The following is a 24,012-nucleotide window of genomic DNA, read 5'->3' as shown; positions in this document are numbered from 1 at the left end:
TTCTACCCCAAAATTATTCAGTGCATTCATAGCTTTGTTCTTTATGTTTAAAATATTAATATATTAGAATATATCTTTGTGACTATTATGAGGATTTTTACTTTTTCTTCCTAATGGATTTCCAATTCTCTACCACCATTTATTAAATAAACCATTTATTTCTTCACTGAAGTCCCATCTCTATCATATCTTAATCCTCATATAAATGGGTCTTTTTCTAGGCTTTCTAGACCAGGGGTTATGAACTATGCTCTGTCTTTGTTAATAAAGCTTTATTGGAACACAGTCATTCCTATTCATTTACATGTTGTTTCTGGCTGCTTTCATATTAAAAGAGGAAAGTTGAGTAGTTGTGACTTGCATACTGTAAAATATTTACTGTCTGGCTTTTTACAAAAAAAAAATGTCAACTCTTGTTCAAGACTCTTCTGTTTTATTAATATATTTACTTTTCTGTCGTTAATTGTGATGTTTGCTATAGGTTTCTAATATTTGCCTTTGATCAGATTAAGGAAGTTTTAAAAGATTTCTAGTTTTCTAATTAGTTTTATTCTCTCTCATTTTAACCAAAGGTGGATGTTCATATTCACTTCTGACATGGAAATGAACTTACTGTTTCTTTTCTTTAGTCCATTGGTTGTGTGAATTATTAAGTTTTGAAATATAAGCCATCTTAAATTTGTAGTTAAACCCCAATTTGTTGGATTACAGTGTTATTTTCATACTTTGCTGAATTCATTTGCTAACATTTATATATTCTCTATAGTGTCTAGTGATTTTTCGTATATTGACTTTATTTAGGGTAGTGGTGTCCTAATCTGATTTGAGTATCAGAATTCTCTTATTCTCAGGAACACAGTCAGGGCTCTGTTCTGCGATTTCAGGAAGCCTTTTATCTTATGCTTAAATAACAATTTCTTGAATATTTAGTAGAAATTTCCCATAATTGTCTGAGATTGGTATAATTTAGGAAGATGATCTTTGACTACCTTTTCAATATCTCTTATAGTTATTGATCTATTTAGATTTTCTACTTTCTCTTGAGTCATTTGGTAATTTATGTTTTCCTTGAAAAACACCCATTTTATTTAGATGTTTATATTTATTGATAAAAATTAAAAGACAGTTTTCTGTATACTTTTAAAATCTCTATCTGTAGTCACAATCTCTTTTCTCATTTATAAATGTTTTTTGTCTTTTCTCTAATCAGACTCATAAGTGGTTTGGTGTTTTCAAAGAACCATTTTTCAGTTTTATTAATGATTTATTTTTATTTTTCACTTTTTTCTTTATTCCATTTCTTTAATTTTTTTTATAACTTCTTTTAAAAATTTTCTTTAAGATTTTATTTCTCGGGATCCCTGGGTGGCGCAGCGGTTTGGCGCCTGCCTTTGGCCTAGGGCGCGATCCTGGAGACCCGGGATCGAATCCCACGTCGGGCTCCCGGTGCATGGAGCCTGCTTCTCCCTCTGCCTGTGTCTCTGCCTCTCTCTCTCTCTGTGACTATCATAAATAAAAAAAAAAAAAAAAAAGATTTTATTTCTCTATTTGAGAGAGAGAGTGAGCACAAGAGCTCCCACCTGAGTGGGCAAGTGGGGCAAAGGAAGATGCGCAGAAGCAGACTCCCTTGCTTAGCAGGGAGCTAGACGTGTTTGGAAGTGGGATGTGGTGGAGGCTCAATCCCAGGTCCAGGGATCATGACCTGAGCCAAAAGAAGACACTTAAGCGACGAGCCACCCAAGTGCCCCTCTTTTAAACTTTTAATAGTTTTGATGTTTTTTTCTAACTTTTTTCTAATTTCTAGTAATTTGAATGCCTATTCATATATTTTTTGTTTTATTTTCTATTAATTGCTACAAATTTTCCTCTGCTTATGGCTTTGGCCATATTCCATAGGTTTAGATATATAATACTCTTATTGTTACTACTTTTCATTAACTCTAACCCAAAAGTAATTTGACATAAATTTGTAAAACTTTCCAAAGGGAAAGTTTTGTTATTGTTGCTAATATTTAGTTTTATTATATTGTATTAAAAAATATGTGATATAAAAAAATATATATGTGATCTGTTGGATTTCTCTTTTTTGGAGATTGTCTTTGTGGTGTATGTCAGTTTTTGTGATTACTCCATAGGTGTTCATAAAGATTTTAAGTTCCTGATTGATTGAGTACAAGGTTCTTTATTAAATCACTGTTTTACATTATTATTCAAAGCTTTTTTATTTTGTGAGTCTGGATTGTATCAGCTTCTGAATGACAATGTTCAAACCTAGTATGATTGTGAATTTACTGTTTGTACCATCTATATCTACTTTTCAACCTGTGTGTATGATTTTGTTGTAGACTTATCTTTTGTAAATAGGAATAACCATTGATCACTATGAGCTAGTATAGCTTACTGGCTGGCATCCATTCTGATCTGTGTCAGTCTATGCCACATCAGTGGCATAGTATTAAAATAGTATTGTATTATCCTTGCTGTTAATTGCTTATAGCTGGTTTCAGGGTTCTTTTATTTTGTTTTCCTTATATACTTCCTGCCCTTGAGAGAAGTGTTTTTTCTTACCTTTGTTTTTTGTTTTCCATTTATTCTGTTTGTTGTTGCTTCTCTACCTCCAACCCCCTGCCTTTTCCTGCATTTGCTGATTTTAAAAAATTGTAATGAGGCTGAATATTTGTGTATGTATTTGTGTTTGTGTTATATACAACTTTTATTTCTCATTCTGTGAACTGTCAGTTTATGTCCTTTTATTTATCTGTTGTGTGATTGGTTGTAATCTTGATTTTGTAGGAACGTGTTACATTAAGAAAATTTTACCTTTTTCTGTGATACGTACCAAATTTTTTTTACAGTGTCTTTCTTTTGACATTGTTTTATAGTATTTTTCCCCTAACCATCTTATTAGTCTATGCTTTCCATAGACTATGCTTTGGTTATGTTTCATTTTCCTTTTTCTTGATTTACTATTTTTTTCTTCTAATGATTTGAAAGCTAAACATGCTAATTCCGTGCTTGCCTTAGTAGTTGCTCAGAAATTATCACATACATTTAAACTGAAAAGATCTTGTCATCTTTGAGAATAGATTAGTCTTTACCGTCTTTTGCTTATCCCCTTTTCCCATATGTTCCTTGTATTCTTGACTCTTATTCCAGATTATAGTAACTCTAAGAAGTTAATTTTTTGGTCAGTCTTTATTAATGATTATTTAGACCTCACAACCATACTTTATAAGCATCAGTTTAAGCATATTACAAATTACTGGTTTCTTTGTACTACCATTTCTCTTATTTCAGTGTGTTCTTTCTTGGATTTCTTTTTATTTTTCTGGAATAATATCTAGAATCATTTTTCTCCCAAAACAATTTTATGGCTAAATTCTGAGGTTTTTTTTTTTTTTAAGATTTCTTTATTTATTTTGGTGGGGAGGGGCATAAGGAGAGGGAGAGTCTAAAGCAGACTTGGTGCTGAGCAGGGAGCCCAACACAGACCCAATCCCATGACCCAGAAATCGTGACCTGAGCTGAAATTGAGAGTCAGACACTTAAACCAGTTGTGCCACCCAGGCACCCCTAAACTTTGAAACTTTATATGTCCTAAAGTGTTTTAATTTTGCCCTCATATTTGAGTAATAAATTGATAGGAAATATATTCCTATAAAAGTTATTTTGCTCAAAACATTGGAAACATCCATGTCACAGATGAAAAAAAATTTCTTTTAATTTTAAATTTTATTTATTTTTCATGAGACAGAGAGAAAGAGAGACAAAGACACAGTCAGAGGGAGAAGCAAGCTCCGTGCAGGGAGCCCGATGTGGGACTCCATCTGGGGTCTCCAGGATCACGCCCTGGGCCGAAGGCGGCGCTAAACCGCTGCACCACCGGGGCTGCCCCACAGATGAAAAATTTAATGCCAGTTTCTAGAGTTTAAAAAAAAGCTACATAGAGCTTTGCTACATTATAGTGTGAATGTTTTAAAAGAAAAAAAGTTACAAAGGAACATTTGTAATATGTCTCACTTATATATATGTGGATGTCTAAAGAGAGAGAGAGGTCAGAGGATATTTAGCAATTATTGCCAATAGTGATTGTCCTAGTTATCTAGTACCATGTAGTCAACTCCCCCAAAAGTTAGTGATGCAAAATGGCAACAATTTATTATGTTCGGAGACTCTGCATTAGGCATTCAGACAGGACACAGCAGTGATGGCTAGGCCTAAGATGTAAAGGCTTGAATGGTCACTCCCACATCTGGTGCCTCCACTGAGATGACTGAAGGCTGAACTGAACTGGGGCTGTCATCCTATGACACTTCCACTCCACTTGCACATATAAACACCACTTGGTGTTTTTGTGGGAGTTGGACTTACGTGGTGCTTCAGGATCCCAAAACCAAGTGTCTAGAGTGAAGCTGCCTTCTGTGACCAAGCTTTGGAAGTCATCTAGTGTCATTTCACCAAACTCTAGTTGAAGCAGTCACAGGCTTGCCCAGAATGGAGAGTGAGGATGGACACATAGACCCCACCTCCTGATGGGAAGAGTGTCAGAAGATTTGCAGCTTTGTTTTGAAACTATCACAGCTGTAATAGACAAGAGTGTTGGTTAAAGGATGACAGGAATGTTTTTAAAAATCTCTTCTATTCACTACTGACACCCCAGAAGAGTAGTGTTTGATAAATATGTGTTGAATGAATGAGGGAACGAGTTTTTGCTCTCTCAATGCTTTTCTGACTATATGAATTTTTCACAATATGTATATATGATCTTTATAAATAGAAACAAAAATCATATAAAAGGTATATATTATGTTAATGTTTTAATTTATTTCATGATATCCTAGATATTTGAATGATTTCTATGAGTTGGAGCTACAGCATGGTTCTGGTGTTGTGGGTTGGAGCATTCCAGTGACTAAAGGGATTGTGCCTTCTCCAAGAGAATCCCACACAGCTGTCATATATTGCAAAAAAGATTCTGGAAGTCCTAAAATGTATGTCTTTGGTGGAATGTGTGGTGCTCGCCTAGATGATCTATGGCAACTTGACTTAGGTAAGCTTACCTTGATTTAGGCTCAGGAATTGGTTATGATTGATAAAGGCAAATATAAAAATTGCTATGGAAAAATATTTTTGATTGCAGTGTTTATTGAGTTACATTTAAATTTATAGAAGGCACTTGTGGCCAGCTCTGGAACAACAGAGATATGATGCACATGGTTGCTGATCAATGAAGTTAAACAAATGAATGTTTGGCTTATGACAGTAACTCTCCTGTGCTCCTTATAAGTAGGGTCTCCATATGTAATGGTTTGCCTGAGATGGCCCTGATTTATGCTTATTGTCCTGTGTAATTTTCAGTAGTACCAATTATCACTCTATAAAGTGTCCCTCTTGGGGATGATCAAATTTATATGGTTACTCTGTCTCCAGGAAATGTAGCATTAATAACATTATGGCTGGTCCATAAAAAAAAACATGGCTAGCTTTTTTTAAAGAGATCCTAGAAGTGAGTGAGTGGAGGGTAGGTGTGTCTCACTTTTGACTACCTTCTACACAGTATGTTCTTACTTAAAATGTTAAAATCCCTAGTCTGGTTATAATTCAAAGTTGGTGGCACCCTAAACACACTTCTCCATTACAAATACTAACATTCAAATATAAATAGATTACTATAATTGGCTATTTATGTCAGCTGGAAATGTTTATTTTAAGATGAAGTTCGTGTAATGGTTTTGAAACACTTTTGCTTCTTTTTGTTAAGTCCCTTTTTATTTTTTTAAATTCTTCAAGGTGAGGTAAATTGCTATTATTAAACCAAATTGCTAATATACTTATTTTTACTTCTAGAAACTATGTCTTGGTCAAAACCAGAAACTAAAGGGACAGTGCCACTTCCACGAAGCCTTCATACAGCCAGTGTTATAGGAAACAAGTATGGTTTTTGTTTTCCACTTTTTTTTTAAACCAACTCAAGAAAGATACAGAGCAGTGCTACCAATTTCTTAGCAATAGATTATTGAATTTAATAATATTTTATTGTGTTTACTAAAGCTAAAATTATAAGCCTATAGAAGCTAAAATATTTACTGTGCCAATTTCTTATCCTGCTGCCTCTTATATTTCTGTATATTTCTTACAGTGCCTTGCTCAGAGTAGGTAGTAAGAGTGAGGCAGAGTGTTGTGACACTGATCTGTCCTCCATTGCCAGGTTTGACACACCAAACTCAGTGTTTCGTTTTACTTATTTTTGGTAATGCTTGATTTGTATTCAGATGTGTACTCAGTATGTATGCTTGATGATTGAACTTGGTGTCATTATGGTTGGAATGTAAACTCTGTAACCAGATCGCCTGAATTCAAGTCTCCAGTTTTGGTATTTGTCATGTATGATCTGGGGCAAGGAAATTTAATCTGCACCTCAATTTACTCACATATAAAATATAGATAATAATAAAACCTATTCCACAAGGTTGTCTTGAAGATTAAATGGATTAATACATATGAAATGCTTCAAATGGTGTCTGGTACATAATGAGCACTCCATAAAAGGTGTTACTGTCATCAACAAGTTCCCTATTTGTGCATTATTGTGTAAATAGAATTTAATTAAATATTTTCCTTGTGTAGGGACTTTTTCTTATAAGTAATGTTTTAGGAAACAACTAGAACCTCATTAGTTCTTTTTTAAGAATAGAGTGACTGGGCAGCCTGGGTGGCTTAGCGGTTTAGCGCCGCCTTCAGCCCAGGGCCTGATCCTGGAGACCCAGAATTGAGTCCCACGTCAGGCTCCCTGCATGGAGCCTGCTTCTCCCTCTGCCTGTCTCTGCCTGTCTCTGCCTCTCTCTCTCTCTCTGTCTCTCTGTCTCTCGTGAATAAAAAAAAACAAAAAACAAAAAACCTTTAAAAACAAAAATAGAGGGGCAGCCCCAGTGGCTCAGCGGTTTAGCGCCGCCTTCACCCCGGGGCCGGATCCTGGAGACCAGGGATCGAGTCCCACTTCGGACTCCCTGTATGGAGCCTGCTTCTCTCTCTGTCATAAATAAATAAAATCTTTTTTAAAAAAATAATAAAAAATAAAATAAAAACAAAAAAAGAATAGGGCTCCTGGGTGGCTCATTCAGTTAAGTATCTGCCTTCAGTTCAGGTCATGATCCCAGGGTCCTGGGATCAAGCCTCGGATTGGCCTCCCCACTCAGCAGGGAGTCTGCTTCTCCCTCTCCATGTTTTTGGTCCTTTCTCTTTCTTTCTCAAATAAATACGTCTTTGGGGGGAAAAAAATGAATACTCTACTTTGTTTAAAAAAATAGCCATAAAAAATCTTAGTAAGATACAGTTTTTATTTTTTTAATTTTTTTTAAGATAGAGTTTTTAGAATATCAGAACCCTTTTATAAAATGTAGTTTTTCCATTGGAACTCTAATATGTTAAATAGAAAGAAAATAGAGCTTCTCTTGTTGGCATAAGGTCACATGGGCCCTAAGCTCTACCTGATGAACCTTTCTCCTTTAGCAGCCATTAGGCATGTCTCAAGAACCCTTAGGGCCCTGAGGGACATAGTTTAAAGTATTTTATTTGAGTGATATCAGTGACCAAAGTTATAAGAGATTTAATCCTCTTTGGGTACTGTATGCATACAACTCCAAATTTGATTTTAGGTGTCATAGATCATTTGACTGTCTTTCTGACTGAGGTACACTGAGTATATTATACATAATGATTTTCAAAATAAGTGAAATATTCCCCATTTTAACTTGCTGTAGAGAAATAATTTGATTCTGTATTGCTTCATGAAATTGTAAACTCTTCAGAGGAGGCCTCTTTATTCATTATCTTATTCCCATTATCTTGATCATGATAAGTGAGTAGTCCTGAAGCTTTGAGTCGACAAATAAGAAATTTAAGTCTATTGTTAGTATTTTAAATCTTAAAAAAATTAAAGCTTTAGTAAAGAAATCAACCACTTTATGTTCTCTCTTTTTGTTGTTCAGGATGTACATTTTTGGTGGATGGGTTCCACATAAGGGGGAGAATATTGAGACTTCACCTCATGATTGTGAGTGGAGATGTACTAGTTCATTTTCTTACCTAAATCTTGGTGAGTATTTTAAGAGTTACTAACTGAAATAAAATTTATTAATAAAATCATTTTTGTTACTTTATTTTTTAAGAACAATAGAGTAGTTATGGATATTTCTATCTTATAGATACAGCAGAGTGGACCACCCTGGTATCAGATTCTCAGGAAGATAAAAAAAATTCAAGACCAAGACCAAGAGCTGGACACTGTGCTGTTGCAATTGGCACTCGATTGTATTTTTGGAGTGGAAGAGATGGCTACAAAAAAGCACTGAATAGTCAAGTTTGCTGCAAGGATCTTTGGTATCTTGATACTGGTAGGTAAGAGTATTCAGTAAATAAAAATTTTCCTTCAGGTAAATAAATACTTGAGCACTGCATGTCTCTTGAGATTTAGTGTAAATGCCACTGCGTCTCTCTTCCATAATTAAAAATGAATGGAATAAATATTATATGTAGATACTTCCCACTCCAGGAGAATATCTTTTTTTTTCCTCCCCAGGAGAGTTTCTTAATTTTCCTGTCCTTGAGTGTAAAGGACAGGATTTAGTGACTCTCTTCCAAAGCACAGAACATGAAAAGGGACCAATAGTAACTTAACAATGGAAAGACCTGGAAAACACCAGCTTGATCGAGTAGTCAGTGTTAATATCACTGGTGATAGTCACGTTGAATCATTTACCCCTGCCTCTAATATCATGTGAGGAGAAGAAACTTCACTTCTGTGTTACCCCAAAACCCATAACCTTACTCTCACTATGAGAACATACCAACACACCCAAATTGAGGAACATCCTAGACATTCTGCAGAATATGTGAACCGTACTTTTCAAAAATTTAAAAGTGATGAAACATAAGGAGAGTGAGAAATAGTCACAAATCAGAGGAGACGAAGGAGGCATAATGACTAAATGCAGGGTGGTACCCTAGATTGGATTGGAACCAAAAAAAACCCCACATTAATTAGAAAACTGGTGAAATATGAGTAGTCTGTAGTTAATAGTATTACTCCAGTGTTAATTTCTTAATTTTGACAAATGTGTTAACATTAGAGGAAACTAAAGAGTATATGGGAACTCTGCATTTTTTTTTCTATAAATCTAAAAGTACTCCAAAATAAAAAGATTTTTAAGAAAGATTTAGTTAGGGGTGCCTAGGTAGCTCAGTTGGTTAGGAGTCTGCCTTCTGCTTGGGTCATAATCCCAGAGTCCCGGGATCAAGCCCTGCAACAGACTCCCTGCTCAGTGGGGAGTCTGCTTCTCCCTCTGCCCCTCACCCCTCTCATGCATTCTCTCTCTCTAAATAAATAAATAAAATCTTTCTTTAAAGGATTTATTTATTTATTTTTAAAGAGCATGAGAGAGCATGGGGTGGAGTAGAGAGAGGGAGAGAGAGAATCTGAAGCAGACTCCTGGCTGAGTGGTTGAGCCCCAAGATAGGGCTCAATCCCACGATCCTGTGATCACAACCACAGCCAAAATCAAGAGGCAGATTCTCTTTTTTTTTTTTTTTTTTTTTAAGAGGCAGATTCTCAACCAATGAGCTCCCTGGGTGACCCTAAAAGGATTTCTGTAAAAGAGTTAGAACATGAAAGAATTTTAAATACAGAACTTATCCATTTTTCAAGAAATATTTACTGATTGACACCTATCAGGAATTGTTCTAAATTGTTTTACATGCTGAGATGTGAAATGCTACAGCAATGAGAGACTGATAATGTCCCTGATGTTAAGAATGTATATTCTTAGAATGTGGGCAGCAGGATGACAGGCACTAATCAGACAAATTAATAAAATAAGTTCCGTTTCTGGTAAGCATGGGAAGATAGTAAGATAGAACAGTGAGATAGTGATGGGAAGTACTGGAATGGAGAAATGAGGTTAACTTCAGAGTAGGTATATATGAGATGGCATTTGGGTTATAATCCAAATAGAGAGAAGACGCTATCCATGGAAAAAGCTGGGAGAGAAACACTGTAGGAAGAGTCAACAGCAAGTACAGGGCCCTGCGTTAGGAATATATGGCACATTTGGGAACAGATTTGAGCTGATTGAAAAAGGAGAACATAGGAATGGAGGTTAGAGAAGTGACCACACGACAGATCATGTAAGGCCTTGAACATTGTGGTAGAGTTTAGGTTATGAAGTACAAAGATAGTTTATTTATTAGTTTGAAGGAGACATGTGTTGTGATCTGATGTACATTTTGGAATGGCCACTGCAGTTGTGTGGAAAATAAATTGAAGGTGGGCAAGAGTGCACACAGGGAGACAAGTTAGGAGACTTTCACAGGAGCCAGAGAAGTCTTAGACTACAGCAGTGCCAGTGGAGATGGGTAGAAGTGGATAAATTCAGAATATGTTTTAGAGTTCTTGAAAGAACCGACTGATTAAATTGGGTGTGACATATGGTACAAAGAGAAGAATGGAGGATGAAGTTTTTAGCTTGAGTAATTTGGTGGTATTTCCATTTACTGAGATGGGGAAGACTGAGGAAAAAACCAGTTTGTGGAGGAAAGAGTTCCATTTAGACTATGCTAATTTTGAAATAAGGAGATCAAAAACATAGTCGATGAATAAAGAAATCTGGAGACCAGTAGAGAAATCAAATCTGGAGACGTAATGTGCATTGTTACATGAGAAGAGAAGATTATAAAACATACTTATGAGTCCAGGTTTTTTTTTAAGGGTGTAAACAGAAAAATCTGGAAGGATACATTGTGTACCAAAGTTTTATCTAAAAGGTGAGATTTAAAAAATAATAAAAAAATAAAAGGTGAGATTAAACATTTTCTGAAAGGTTTTTCTTTAATCTGTATTTCCTCAGGAGCATGTATTGCTTTGGTAATGTAAAAACAGTTTAATTTTAAAATTAATTTAAAAAGTAATAAATGGAACAACTAAGTTAGAGACTAAAATATCTTCTATGGAAGAAGCACATACTAGCAAGCAGGAAAGAAATCTAGAAAATCCACCTTACTGATGCATCTTTGAAATTGGGAGTTATTTCCTGAAGTCCAAGGATAAACTTCAGTCTCTGAGATTGAAAGAAAAATGTGTGTGTATAAATTTTTCTTGGCAGAGAATACATCACTTTCAGAAGATTGTCTAAGGGATCTGTAACTTTTAGAAGGTTAAAAATTATAGACTGGCCAGTTTTTCCATAAACCTTTTCTTTAGACGTGAATATCTATCTAAAAGTAATCATGGCCACAATCATAAGGTCAAAATTTAGATTTTGCTTCTCGGTAAATTAGCATTAATTTGGGGGATTGGAGAAATGAAGGCTCTTCATCTTGCTTTTTTTTCCACTTTATTTAATCTTTATATTTGATAACATTTAAAAGAGTGATTAATTCCATAAGGCTTTTTTTGAAAAATAGCAGTCCTTTGCTCCCACCTTCCTCTCATTTTCCTTGCTTCACAAGCATCTACTTTCAACTCCATTAAACAATGATTTTGGTATTTACTTCCATCTTTCCATATAACATGCATATATTGTTATCCTGATTTTTTTCAGTTTAGGCATAAAATGCTCACTTTTTACTATGGAAATTAAGGATTTATCTCTTCTTTCCACCATTCCTCACCTCTCTCCTATACACCTCTCCTACCCCCATTCTCTCAATATGGTTATACCATAATTTTGTTAGATGAGTATTCATTGTTTACCTTATGACCATATAAACACTGTTCACAGGTGAGCCATGTAGAATTTTGTGAAACTTTTCTTGTATAACTTTTTATTTACCATGGATTAATAATTGTCACTTTTGTTTATTATAGACTTGTATGTATCTACCACTAATTCAATCCATACTGTGTTATTTGTTTAAATCTTCTCTCATTATGGTTAGATGCATCAGATATTGTATCAGATTTCATCGTCTTGAAGAAATTTCTCCTGCTCCAATCTGGGATGGTTGTCCTCCACAAATCAAGCCCAGCTATCATCTTGGAGTCTCCCTTCATCATCTTCCTGGCGATATCTTTTGCCTCTCACCTGTGCCGGATTCCCTGTTTCCTGGATCCCATATTTTTCCCGTCCTTAGTTTATTGTTTCATTTCTTGTGGAACACATCCCAGGAAAAGGGTGCATAGGTGATAAATTTATTTTGAGATTTCACATTGTCTGGAAATATGTTCCGTCTTTCTTACACTTAATTGGCCATTTGCATAGAAATAGAATTCTACTTTGGAAGTCATTACCCTTCAGGATTTTGAAAGCATTGTTAAACTGTATTCAAGCTTCCATTTTTTTGTTAAGAAACCCAAACCACGGGGATCCCTGGGTGGCTCAGTGGTTTAGCGCCTGCCATTGGCTCAGGGCGTGATCCTGGAGAGCATGATCCTGGAGTCCCGGGATCAAGTCCCACATCAGGCTCCCTGCATGGAGCCTGCTTCTCCCTCTGCCCCTCTCTCTCTCTCTCTCTCTCTTTCTCTCTCTCTCTCTGAGTCTCTCATGAATAAATAAATAAATAAAATCTTTAAAAAAAAAAAAAAAGAAACCCAAACCACTTCTAATTTTTGTTCCTTTTAAATGTGATCTTCCCTCTCACCCTTGATAGCTTTCAGGATTTTTTTTTTTTTTTTGTCCCCACTATTCTTAAATTTCATGGTGATGTGCCTTGTGCATCTATTTTTAACCCATTGTGCTGAGTACTCAGTGAGTCCTTTCAATCTAGAAACTCATGTTCTCTAGTTCTGGAAATTTTCTTAATTTATTGCATTGATTTGCACCCTTCTGTTTTCTCTATTTTCTCTTCATGTAAATTCTGTTATGTGGGTGGTGTACCTCTTGGACTTGTCTTCTTGTTTGCTTGTATGGGTTGTCTTACTTTAAGAAACATAAACTGGACTATGAATAGGATTATGGAGAAATCCAAATGGGGAATAGTTGAAGGAACTGTGTTTACTCATCCTCTAAAACACAGTCATCAAATTTTTTCTGTAAAGAGCCAGGTAGTAAGTATTTTTGACTTTCTAGACCATATAGTCTTCATTATAACTATGCAATTCTGCTGTTGTAGATGAAAGCAATCATAACTAATACATAAACAAATGATCGCAGCTGTGTTTCAATAAAACTTTATTTACAAAAACAGCCCATAAGCTAGCCAGTTTGCTGACCCCTTCTCTAAAAGATACAGAGATAGGTATTAGACTAGTAGTTCTATAAGAATTACATTATAGCTTATAGATAATCAACTCATTAGAAGAATTACTTTTCTTATATACCTGTCTAAAGATGGAATGTACTCCTCCAGGAATTGTGAGTTCCCTGAGTTGGTAGGTAAACAAAAAGACAACAAGGATATTGTAGAAATAATTTCAGGTTAATTTCTTTTTCCCAGTTCTAAAAGTCTATGATTGGTATTTGTTTTGGAATTTTGGAAATGTTGGTAATATTTAATACCAAAGTAATTATTTGTTTGGGGTAGTACAAGTTTTGATAAGAGTGTAGGGGGGCACTTGACGGGATGAGCACTGAGTGTTATGCTATATGTTGACAAATTGAACTCCAATAAAATATACAAAAAAAAAAGTGTATTAACTTGAAGAAGTTATGTTTTTCCTAAATATCATGTCCAAATTATCTTTGGTAACATTGACAATATTTCTAACATGTATGCTATTGGCTGAAAATTGGTTCATAAAATTAAAAACTTACAAAGAAGGTAAAATAATGTAGCTTTAACTATAAAATACTTGGTTCCCTTCTCCCCCTCACTGCTATGATTAAACATTTCTTTCTGATTCTAATAACTCAAATAGCTTGGAACCAGATTGTTTTGTTTGTAGAGCTATTTGTACAAGGAATTAAATAAATAAATAGAATCAGAACCCCAAACTGTTTTCATTTGACCTACGATAGCTATGTTTATCTGAGTAAATTTTCTCTCTCTTAGTAAACAGATGAAATACTCATTGCTAACGTTTTCCAAGCCCCAGGCCCACACAAACTATATAGGCAAACTGTTGATACATTTGAAACACCAATGTTTAATATCAATATTGTTCTTTAGAGAAACCACCGGCACCATCACAAGTACAACTGATCAAAGCCACTACCAACTCTTTCCATGTCAAATGGGATGAAGTGCCTACAGTTGAGGGCTATCTTTTGCAGCTGAATACAGACTTGCCGTACCAAGCTGCATCATCAGATTCTTCAGCAGCACCAAATATGCAAGGTAACATAATTTCACCTTAAAGCATGCATGCTCATGCTTTTTTTAAAAAGTTACTGCAGGAAAACCAGTGATTATGGCCTAATTTAAAAAATCAAATAGGTTGCATTTCAACTCTGAAGCTTACCTGTCTTACCATTATAATGTGGTAGAATGCATAGATATGTAGGATGGAATGTTTTTTTCTGCAGTTCATTCTGATATACTTTCTTAATTTGACATACTACTTGACTTCAGGAGATGGTTTTAATTAGCTTTCATTAGTATTTCAGCTTTTTTCAAAAGTGTTTTTGTATAGTAACAGGCACTTAGTAAAAACATTTGATTTTACATGTACTTTTAGGATTGTAGTCAACTATTAAGCAAGCTATTAAAATAGATAAACTTTGATAAAGATACTACTTTTTAACCTTTAATACATAACTTTTTAGAAATCCTTAATTGTAATATATTTTTTTGAAGCTAATTTAGAGCATCGTGTCAGTCTGAACTTTCTTATCCCTACAGGAGTCAGAATGGACCCTCACAGACAAGGCAATAATAGCACCATTCCTAACAGTGTAAGTTTAAAAAAAAAATTATGATGGTAAATGAATGTTTATGGTTAGAATCCCAATTTTTATTAATATTTTTAGTATATTACCCTAGGACAGAGGTTCTCAGCCCTGTCTGCATGTTAGAATCACCTCTGAGATTAAAAAACAAACACACACAGAATCCTAAGCCTTTCCCCAGATTTAGTGAAGCAGAAACTTTAGGATGATGCCCAGGTAACTCTGGTTTTAAGGAACACTCCATAGATCACTATGACAGTAGCCTACATTAAGAACCCCTAACCAAGAGATTAAAGTCAACCTTCATTACACAGCATCAGAGGCTAATCCATTATAGTTTATACTTACAGTATCTTGAAATCTGTATTTTGACATTTGTAAATATCACACACATTTTAAATTTTCCATATCCATTGAAATATGGAATGTGAAATATATCTCTTTACTATGTGCTTTGTTGACCAAAGAATGAGTTGCTAAGTTGAGCATTGATGTTCGTGAGGTTATTTTTTGTTTATGAAGTGCTTCACAATAGGTATTTGTAAAGACTAATGAACAAGCTTCCTAAAATTTACACTGGTTTTATATGGCAAACTGCTACTTAAATATACAGTAGATTCTTTTCGAGGAAAATGATAGGTATAAGTGCATGTGTTCTGAATATGCCTGTTATGGACAAGTATCTTTAAGGCCATAAGAAGTTATAACTGACTCTAGAGTTCTAACTGATAATTAAGATAGAGAGAGATAAAAAAGTAACAAAAAACAGGTAAGTAAAAAGGGAGCCACATATTGGGGTTTTTGAATGAAGCCAGATCACTTTTATGGCTCAGTAGAACCCTAAATATTGCTATATAGTAACTGATATTCACACTGATAACTTGAATTATCAAAAAGTTTAAGTGTATTCATTATAGTGTATATAAGAAGACAGAAACAGAGTTAGAAGATTCCTATCTAAAATGTTTAATGGTAAAGAATATTGGTATGTGTATGTATTAAATAGTAATCTCTCTTTGGAAAACTTAGTCAAACAGAATAGTTCATTTGCTTGAACTGAGATTTTATTTTTAGGAGTCATCAGATCTTTAATACCCATATTGACCTTGTTAAGAAAATTTAACAAAAATGTTAAGCTTGTTAGCTTTGATGTTGTCTCCTTGTTACATACATATTTACTTGAATATTAACTACCACTTATAAAAATGTCGTGTTTTTTTTTTTTTTGTTTTTGTTTTTTCTCAAAATATACCCTCTCATTCCCCTTCAGAACTGGTCTTTTGAGAATAGAGATTAAGTGAAGAAATTGTTCTCTTAAACTATTGTAAAATTTAAAGAATAGCCCTATACAAATTAAGAGTATAATTTAAACTGTTTTATACTTTTGGTAAATTTATTTTCAAAAGCATTTAAGTTGTAAATTATTTTCTTGGTTTTTTACATGTATTTCAATTTAATTGAACATTGCTTGCTACAGTAAGCTATTTTATTTCTTATAGGTCAGTGATAACAGTGCAAAAACTGAACACACAGCTCTGAAAGGAACTTCTGTGAAAAACAGACCAGATCTCAAAGCATCAAGTGATTCTAATGCCACTTTGCATTCATCTTTGGCAGCTAATGCTTCTAATCATAATAGTTGTGTCGTGGATGTGCTAAGGAAAAATGAAGGTATAAGGATGGCGTTTTAAATAAAGCTAAAGCTTTTTATAATAATAGGGAATTTTAGTCTTTGGAAAAATAAATGTTACATGGTTTTGATCCATTTTCAAAATAATAATAAACCTACTGTATTGACCCTTGTTAGAATGATGTCAGGGTACTAAGGAACTACTTAACCTGAATAGAAATGCTTAGTTAATGAGCTATGGAATTCAGGCGAGGCAAGCTTTTGTATGACATTTGAAGTTGGCCAGTGTGTTCATTGTCCCTCTTCAATTACTGTATTTTCTTAGCACTTAGAACTATCTGAAATCATTGGGCAGGGATTTTCTTGTTCATCTTTATTTCCTTAGCACCCAGATCCATGTCTGGTTAATAGTAGCCACTTAGTAAATATTTGTTTCTCAAGTAACTGGATTATTCTCAGAAAGATAGTTCATTTATAAGAACTGTTGGTTACATTCATGGGACAGCTTGTAATTCAGTGAACCCTATGTTTAAAATGAGTTCATTTGAGTATCCTCGTGCCATTTGAGATACATTAAGCATTATGCCTGATTTTAATATATGAAATTTATATAAAAATTTATATAAATTTTATAAATCTCATTGTGATAGATATATCTGTGACATAGAAACATGTGTTTGTATTCTTTTTTAAAGATTCTATTTATTTATTTATTTATTTATTTATTTATTTATTTATTTATTTGACAGAGAGAGAGAGAGCACAAGCAGGGGGAATAACAGAGGGAGAAGGAGAAGCAGGCTCTCTGCTGAGCCAGGAGCCCGACACAGGCTTGATCCCAGGACTCTGGGATCATGACCTGAGCTGAAGGCAGAAGCTCAACTGACTGAGCCACCCAGGCGCCCCTGATTGTATTTTTAATTTGATAAAATCTTGACAGCTGATATAAATCTAAATCCTCTTCAATGATGGAAACTTAACATGATGAATTTTATTTCACATGAATATTTTTCCTCATTTCATTATATGTAGAAAAGGAGAGGTGTTGTTTTCTTGATTTTCTGATAGAATCATTTGGTCAAAATTATAAAAGCCTGGTCCTGGGTCTCCGCTTATCTTCCTTCTTCTCTCCCTTTCTTCCTTCAAACAGAGAGAGAGTATAAGTAACAGGAGTGGCAGGAACAGGGGAGAAGCAGACTTCCTGCTGAGTGGGGAGCCCAATACAGGGCTTGATCCCATGATCCCTAGATCGTGACTTGAGACGAAGACAGATGCTTAACTGACTGAGCCACTCTAGGCACCTACTTCTTATAATGATTTTTGTTTATGTCTGTCTTATAAAGAAGTTTATACTCTTAAAAACAAAAGGAGCTTTGAGATTTCAGAATCTTAATGTACTCTAAATCCTAGGTCAGAAAGCAGTTTGGATAAAATTAGTACTGAGCAAATGTGAAAACTAGAGTGGTTGTACAGTGATAGTATCTGGCAGATCAAAGACATTCAAATATGTGAAAGAATGGCTACCCAATCTCAGGTTAACAGGAGATTGGACTTTTTCTCTGTAGTTTGAAAAGCTATATGTTTCCAAAGTGGGAGAGTGACACGAGTAGTTGTTTAGAAAGAAACTCTGGCCTCACTATCAGAAGAACTATAGTAGGAAATGATTGGGGGACCTGTTAAAGTGTTCTTTTAGGACTGTAAGAGACACAGACTAAAGCAGTGGGTAGGATGGAGAGGAGATAATATATTATTTCTCAGGCTTTTAGAACCTAGCATCTCTTATTAGCCTTGGAAACTAGTTGGATGTGTGAAATAAAAATGAGTGGACCATGACTCCCAGTTTTGGGGTTGGAAGTTCAGTGGATGACGGTACTCTTTATCAAGATGAAATGTAAGAGCAAGAACAGACGTGGGGGAAAGGTAAGTTCAACTTTGAACTTAGTGTTTTTGAGGCACTTGAACATATTGGTAAAGATTTCTAATAGGCAGTTGGATACTTAGGTGTAGACTCTAGGTGGTAGTTTTGGCTGGAAGTACAACTTAGAAGTTAAAGGCACCTGGGTGGCTCAGTGGTTGAGAGTCTGCCTTTGGCTCAGGGTGTGATCCTGGAGTCCTGGGATCGAGTCCTGGATTGGGTTCCTTGCAGGTAGCCTGCTTCTCCCTCTGCCTATGTCTCTGTTTCTCTCTGTGTCTCTCATGAGTAAATAAATAAAATCTTAAAAAAAAAAAAAAAGTTAAGAGTATCTAAAATATAAGCTCCACAAGAGCAGGGACCTTGTCTGACTTGTTCACTGTGAGATTCCTAGTGCCTGGCACAATGCCCAGGACATATATATTTGAGAGATGTATGATTTGTGAATGGTAGTTAAAGCAAAGGAAAATGTGTCAATGAAGATAAGAGAGGGCTTGGGAATTTAAAGAGTCATTTGAAGAGAAGAAACCAGCTAAAGAGATTGAAAAGGGGTTGCTAGGAGGTCAGGAAAAGAACCAGAGATTGGTGTCCTGTTTCTTCCAGGCATCACAGATTGTGACTATGTATTTATTGTGTTTGCATGTCTGTCTCTACCACATCATTATAAGTTAATGAGGTATTAACCATGCCCGCTTTGTTTCAGCATTGTAGAGACAAGTACAGTATCTGTAAATAGTAAATCTTCAGTATTGTAGAATGAGTAATTATAAGTCATAGAAAGAAACAGCTTCAAAAAGGAGTATGTGGTCAGCATTGTTTACATTGCAAAAAAGGTCAAGTAAATAGAAATCAAAAGGCATCCCCTAAAAAAAAAAAAAAAAGGCATCCCCTAGAAACCATTGGCATTTGCCAGAGCCGGTTCATTAACCTAGTGGGTTAGAGACCAAGTTTGAGGAGGCCAAGGAAGTAGAGACTGCTCTGAAGGGAATCAGCGAGGGGCAAAGGTAATGGGAGATTTGTGGAGTCAAAGAAGTTGCGTGTTTGTTTGCTTGAGAGACTTGATAATGTTTATGGATTGAGGGCCAAAAACTACTAATGAAAAAGAATCTGGAAACCCTGAGAGAGAGGACTGATTGATGAAAGAGGGTCCCAAAATATGGGGAAGAAATGAGACCAAGAGCACAGGAGGATAGATTATCCTTTCTCAACAGAGAGGTCAGTTCATCCTCTGAAATGGAAGAAAAGACAGAAAGGTTGGGCATAATATCACAGACATGTGACTTCTATATTTTTCCCTAAAATGGTAAGTAAAACATTTGATCTATGATTTAGGGAAAGTCCGAGAGCAATGATGCAGTGTTTAGAGTGGACAAAAGAGCTGAGAAATTGGACATCTGTTATCTATGTAGTGCACTTTATTTTTCTAAACATTTTATGGCTGGTGGTTAATTCATGCGAATGACATTAGTGGTACTCATGTTTATAATTTTAAAATTGAAAATACGAAGAATTGTATGACAAGAACCATAAGATGGCACATTTATTGCAGGCATTATGTTAATAATTGATCTTTTCACTTTAATTTTAGGTCCTCATACTTCAGCATATATAGGTGTTCTAAGTAGTTGCCTGGACTTAAGAACAGTAGTCCCTGAAACTTCTGTATCCAGTTCTGTTTCCAGCGCACAAACTATGGTAACCCAGCAGACCATTAAAACTGAATCATCCAGTACAAATGGGGCAGTTGTTAAAGATGAAACTTCACTAACAACATTCAGTACCAAATCTGAAGGTTTGAAATGTATTTCGCATACTGTATTTTGAACCATTTTTGTATATAAATCCATCAGGCTTATTTGTTTGGATGGGGATTGCATTTCATCTTGGATTGAATTATATATAAACAGATAAAACACTTAATTAAAATTATTCTGTAATATACTCTGCCGCCTTCCACAAAATATTTAAATCAGCACACACTGAAATACATTCAGAATGTATTCTCCTACCATGAATATATTCAGCAAATTTTTTTCCCCATAGAAAAGATTCATTCTTTAGACTATGGAGTAACAATTCTCCCAGCTTGATTTCTGTTTTTGTAAATTCTCATTTCATTCTTTTGGAGTAGGACTTGTGTTTCATCTTTGGTAAACGTTCTCTACAGTTCTAGCTAGTCATCAAACCCTTGAGAAATGAACTTTGTAGATTAGTTCGAGTTAGAGGGTTCATATCTAATTATTGTGCCTTTCTCCTTCTGGCTATTTTTTGTATGTTTATAAATTATATTTTAATGTGTCTGTTTGATAAGTGATTACATAAGTCTTACATGATGAATTGTTTGGTTTTTAGTTGATGAAGCATGTGCGCTGCCTGCAACTAAGATCAGCCGTGTAGAAGCACATGCTACAGCGATGCCATTTTCTGTAAGTATATGACCTGAAGATCATATGTGTTTACAGGTGGAATTCTGAGCAACTTCAGCATGAATTCATGAAAAGATTCTTTGGTGTCCTCTAGTAATGACTTGCCAGAGATTGAGAAATGAAGGCTTGAATAGGGAAATGTTTACAATATAATGTTAAGTGAAAAAAGGTGCATAAAAAATTATACACATAAACACATATATATACACTGTGGTCTCGATTTTATTAAAAAATACACGTGATACATTCTCTTTTTTTTTTAAGATTTTATTTATTCATGAGAGACAGAGAGAGAGAGGCAGAGACACAGGCAGAGGGAGAAGCAGGCTCCCTGCAGAAAGCCCGATGTGGGACTCAATCCCAGGACCCCAGGATCACGTCCTGAGCCCAAGGCAGACGCTCAACCACTGAGCCACCCGGGTGTCCCGATACATACATTCTCACTCTCATGTGAGTCCACACATAATTCACACTACAATACCAGATAACTCTCTGCAGGCTGTGCGGCCACAGATAAGTTTTACTTTCCTCTCTAGACCTTCAGTATTTTTGTATAGTTAAATGTGCTCTTTCATAATCAGAAATACATGTCTGTGTGTGTGTGTACATATATATGTATACACACAAATTACGTTAATGAGTAAAAGGACACGTTACAGAATATAAAACTAATGACCCTATTGCTAGCTACTTATTAGGAGAACAGTAGAATATTGCAGTATGGGGTTAGATATACCTACAGGGTAGCCCAATAATCTCTGACTTTGGGTTGTTTTATGAAAGGCCAAAATTGGTCTGCATGGCACCAAATTTAAAATGCTCAGTATGTACCTCACAAATATACCACAATTGTTATAGTGAGGTAAATATAAGGGTCATACATATGTGTATATATACTTTTTAATTTATTTTAAAATTATCAGTCATTTCAACTTTATTGCTATGAGCAAGAGTTTTTATTTGACTTAATATTTACCTCTTAGAGACACCTAACTCTGGAAAATGAACAAGGGGTAGTGGAAAGAGAGGTGGGTGGGGGGTTGGGGTGACTTGATGATGGGCAGTGAGGGGGGCACCTGGTGGGATGAGCACTGGGTGTTATGCTATATGTTGGCAAATTGAACTCCAATAAAAAAGTAAAGAAATAAATAGTAAAAAATTTTACCTCTTAGAATCTTCAGGAATTGTCTGTAGTTTTAATTTTCTTTCAATCATTATTTTATGGATTTTGATCATATATTTACCTTCTTCAGCATTCATCTTTCCAGAATGTTAAGCCCTAGTGCTCTTAGACTCTCTTCAGGGAGGAATTATTAAAGGGAACTTTTTTCTCCTAAATCTATTTTGCAACACATCAGCCAGAATGGTATTTGTTATTTCAGTTGGAGCCAGTTGTTTTATAAAAATTGTTGAAGAGAGTTTTTACAACTTTAAAAATGAAAAGTTTAAAGATATTCCTTTAAAAAAAAAAAACCTTAAAAGACTTTTCTAGTTAGCTCACTTTGTCATGTGTGATAGCTTAAATAACAAATAATGTGAATTATAAGCATGTACCTCTGCTATTATATATTTAAGACAGAAATAAATAACTGAAGTGCACATTTGTTTTGAGCTTCTGGAAACAGTGTCTCATTTATAAAGAAGATGGCTTAAAAAGGTTAGTTCCAGGGATAAGTATTCCCTTATCACTAAAAGTAGCTTAAGGTAGAGGAAGTTTATTTGTTTTAAAGCAAGGTAAAGAATGTAAAACTGTTTAATCTGCTCCTCTTTAGTATATACTAAAGTATATTCAAATTGCATTTTAGTTTTGAACATTTTTTCTCCTTTTAGGTTTGGAGAATCCCAGGTATTTCAAGTGCAAAGATCACTGAATTTCTGCTAGTTGTTTTTGAATCTAGGAATAAGCCAGCTTGGAATGAATTTTTCCTTATTTGCTCCTTCTGGAGCAAGGTATAATGTCACACTAAAGGGATTACATTTTCTGAGAGAGTCTCTGAAATGACAATGTTCTATAAAACAGCTGGCATTTTAACATATCACTGATTGGAAAGCATGCTAACTCCAGCTAGGTTGATAGTACAGAGCTACTGACTTGGAGAATGCCTGTCACTCCCTGTGTTTGAATTGGCATCCCTGTTTCACTGTCAGTTGACCTAATCTGTTAAGAGTTTATTTACTTATGAGCTATTAATGTTGTGGTGTTTACCCATATACCTACTTGTAAATCACTGCATGGATTTATTAAATCTTGAAGTGTCTTATATGCACAATAAGAGTCCTGACAAATTTTTCTTTCTCTGAAATTAGAAGGAGACTCCTTCAAATCCAGTGGCCACAATGAAAGCAGGAGAACGACAGTGGTGTGATGTAGGAATTTTTAAAAATAATACAGCTTTGGTGAGCCAGTTTTATTTGCTGCCAAAAGGAAAGCAAAGCATCTCAAAGGTAGCTATTGATATATTTCCCACGCTGTGGGTTATAAGTTTCACGAATTAGGTCTTTTTTTATAACCCTGATTCAAATCGCTTGAATGCATGAAATTGGGATCTGTTTACAATCTGTAATTGAGAATTTTATATGCCTCATTATCTTGTATTCCTTTTTAAGGCACTTCTTATGGAACATATCATAAGCAGGTCACTTAAAAAACCTTATACAATCACTGGGCTCGATTCTGAGTCATAAATTATATGGCCTAGCCAGTATAGATAAGGATTTTCAAAAATATCTCTAATTTTGTAACCTGGTGTGTTTAGAGGATGGGGCATTTTTTTTCTTACTAAGAAATTTTTTTAAAAAAAGATTTATTTATTTTAGAGAGAGAAAGAGCATGTGTGCAAGTGTGCACATCAGGGGAAGAGCAGAGGGAGAGAAGCGGACTCCCCACTGAATGTGGAGCCTCTATCTGAAGACCCTGAGATCTGATGTTATGACCTGAGTAGAAATCAAGAGTTGGATGCTTAACCATAAACTGAGCTACCCAGGCATCCCTTTACTGAGAATTTTTTAAATTCTCGATTTCACAATTTAAAAAATGTAAAAGCCCTTGTATGTTATTGAATACAATCTAATTTCACTTAATTCTGAAACCCCTTAAAGAAAAACTCATATATATAAAAGAGACGTTAACCCTTAGAATTATGAAGGAGGTGACAGCTCCAAAGTACTTTGAACTAATTTCTTTTTGGCATGGGGTATTTCAGAGAGTGAATTGCTTAGACCTGG

General features: G+C 35.0%; 1 protein-coding gene across 2 annotated transcripts in view; it reads left to right on the top strand.

Annotated features, from left to right (window-relative positions):
- Positions 1 to 24,012, top strand: part of HCFC2 (host cell factor C2) — a 40,999-nt gene that overhangs the window by 5,804 nt on the left and 11,183 nt on the right. For both annotated transcript variants that reach the window (XM_055336486.1, XM_055336485.1), the window contains exons 4-13: positions 4,842 to 5,050; positions 5,848 to 5,932; positions 7,989 to 8,095; positions 8,205 to 8,393; positions 14,101 to 14,268; positions 14,773 to 14,825; positions 16,319 to 16,490; positions 19,950 to 20,153; positions 20,714 to 20,787; positions 23,095 to 23,232. In XM_055336486.1, coding sequence (XP_055192461.1) covers positions 4,842 to 5,050; positions 5,848 to 5,932; positions 7,989 to 8,095; positions 8,205 to 8,393; positions 14,101 to 14,268; positions 14,773 to 14,825; positions 16,319 to 16,490; positions 19,950 to 20,153; positions 20,714 to 20,787; positions 23,095 to 23,232 — 1,399 coding nt within the window. The remainder of the gene's footprint in view (positions 1 to 4,841; positions 5,051 to 5,847; positions 5,933 to 7,988; positions 8,096 to 8,204; positions 8,394 to 14,100; positions 14,269 to 14,772; positions 14,826 to 16,318; positions 16,491 to 19,949; positions 20,154 to 20,713; positions 20,788 to 23,094; positions 23,233 to 24,012) is intronic.

The sequence above is a fragment of the Nyctereutes procyonoides genome, unplaced genomic scaffold (genome assembly GCF_905146905.1).
Source record: "Nyctereutes procyonoides isolate TBG_1078 unplaced genomic scaffold, NYPRO_anot_genome, whole genome shotgun sequence".
In the NCBI taxonomy this organism is placed as follows: domain Eukaryota; kingdom Metazoa; phylum Chordata; class Mammalia; order Carnivora; family Canidae; genus Nyctereutes; species Nyctereutes procyonoides.
This window is presented reverse-complemented; position numbering and strand designations above follow the sequence as displayed.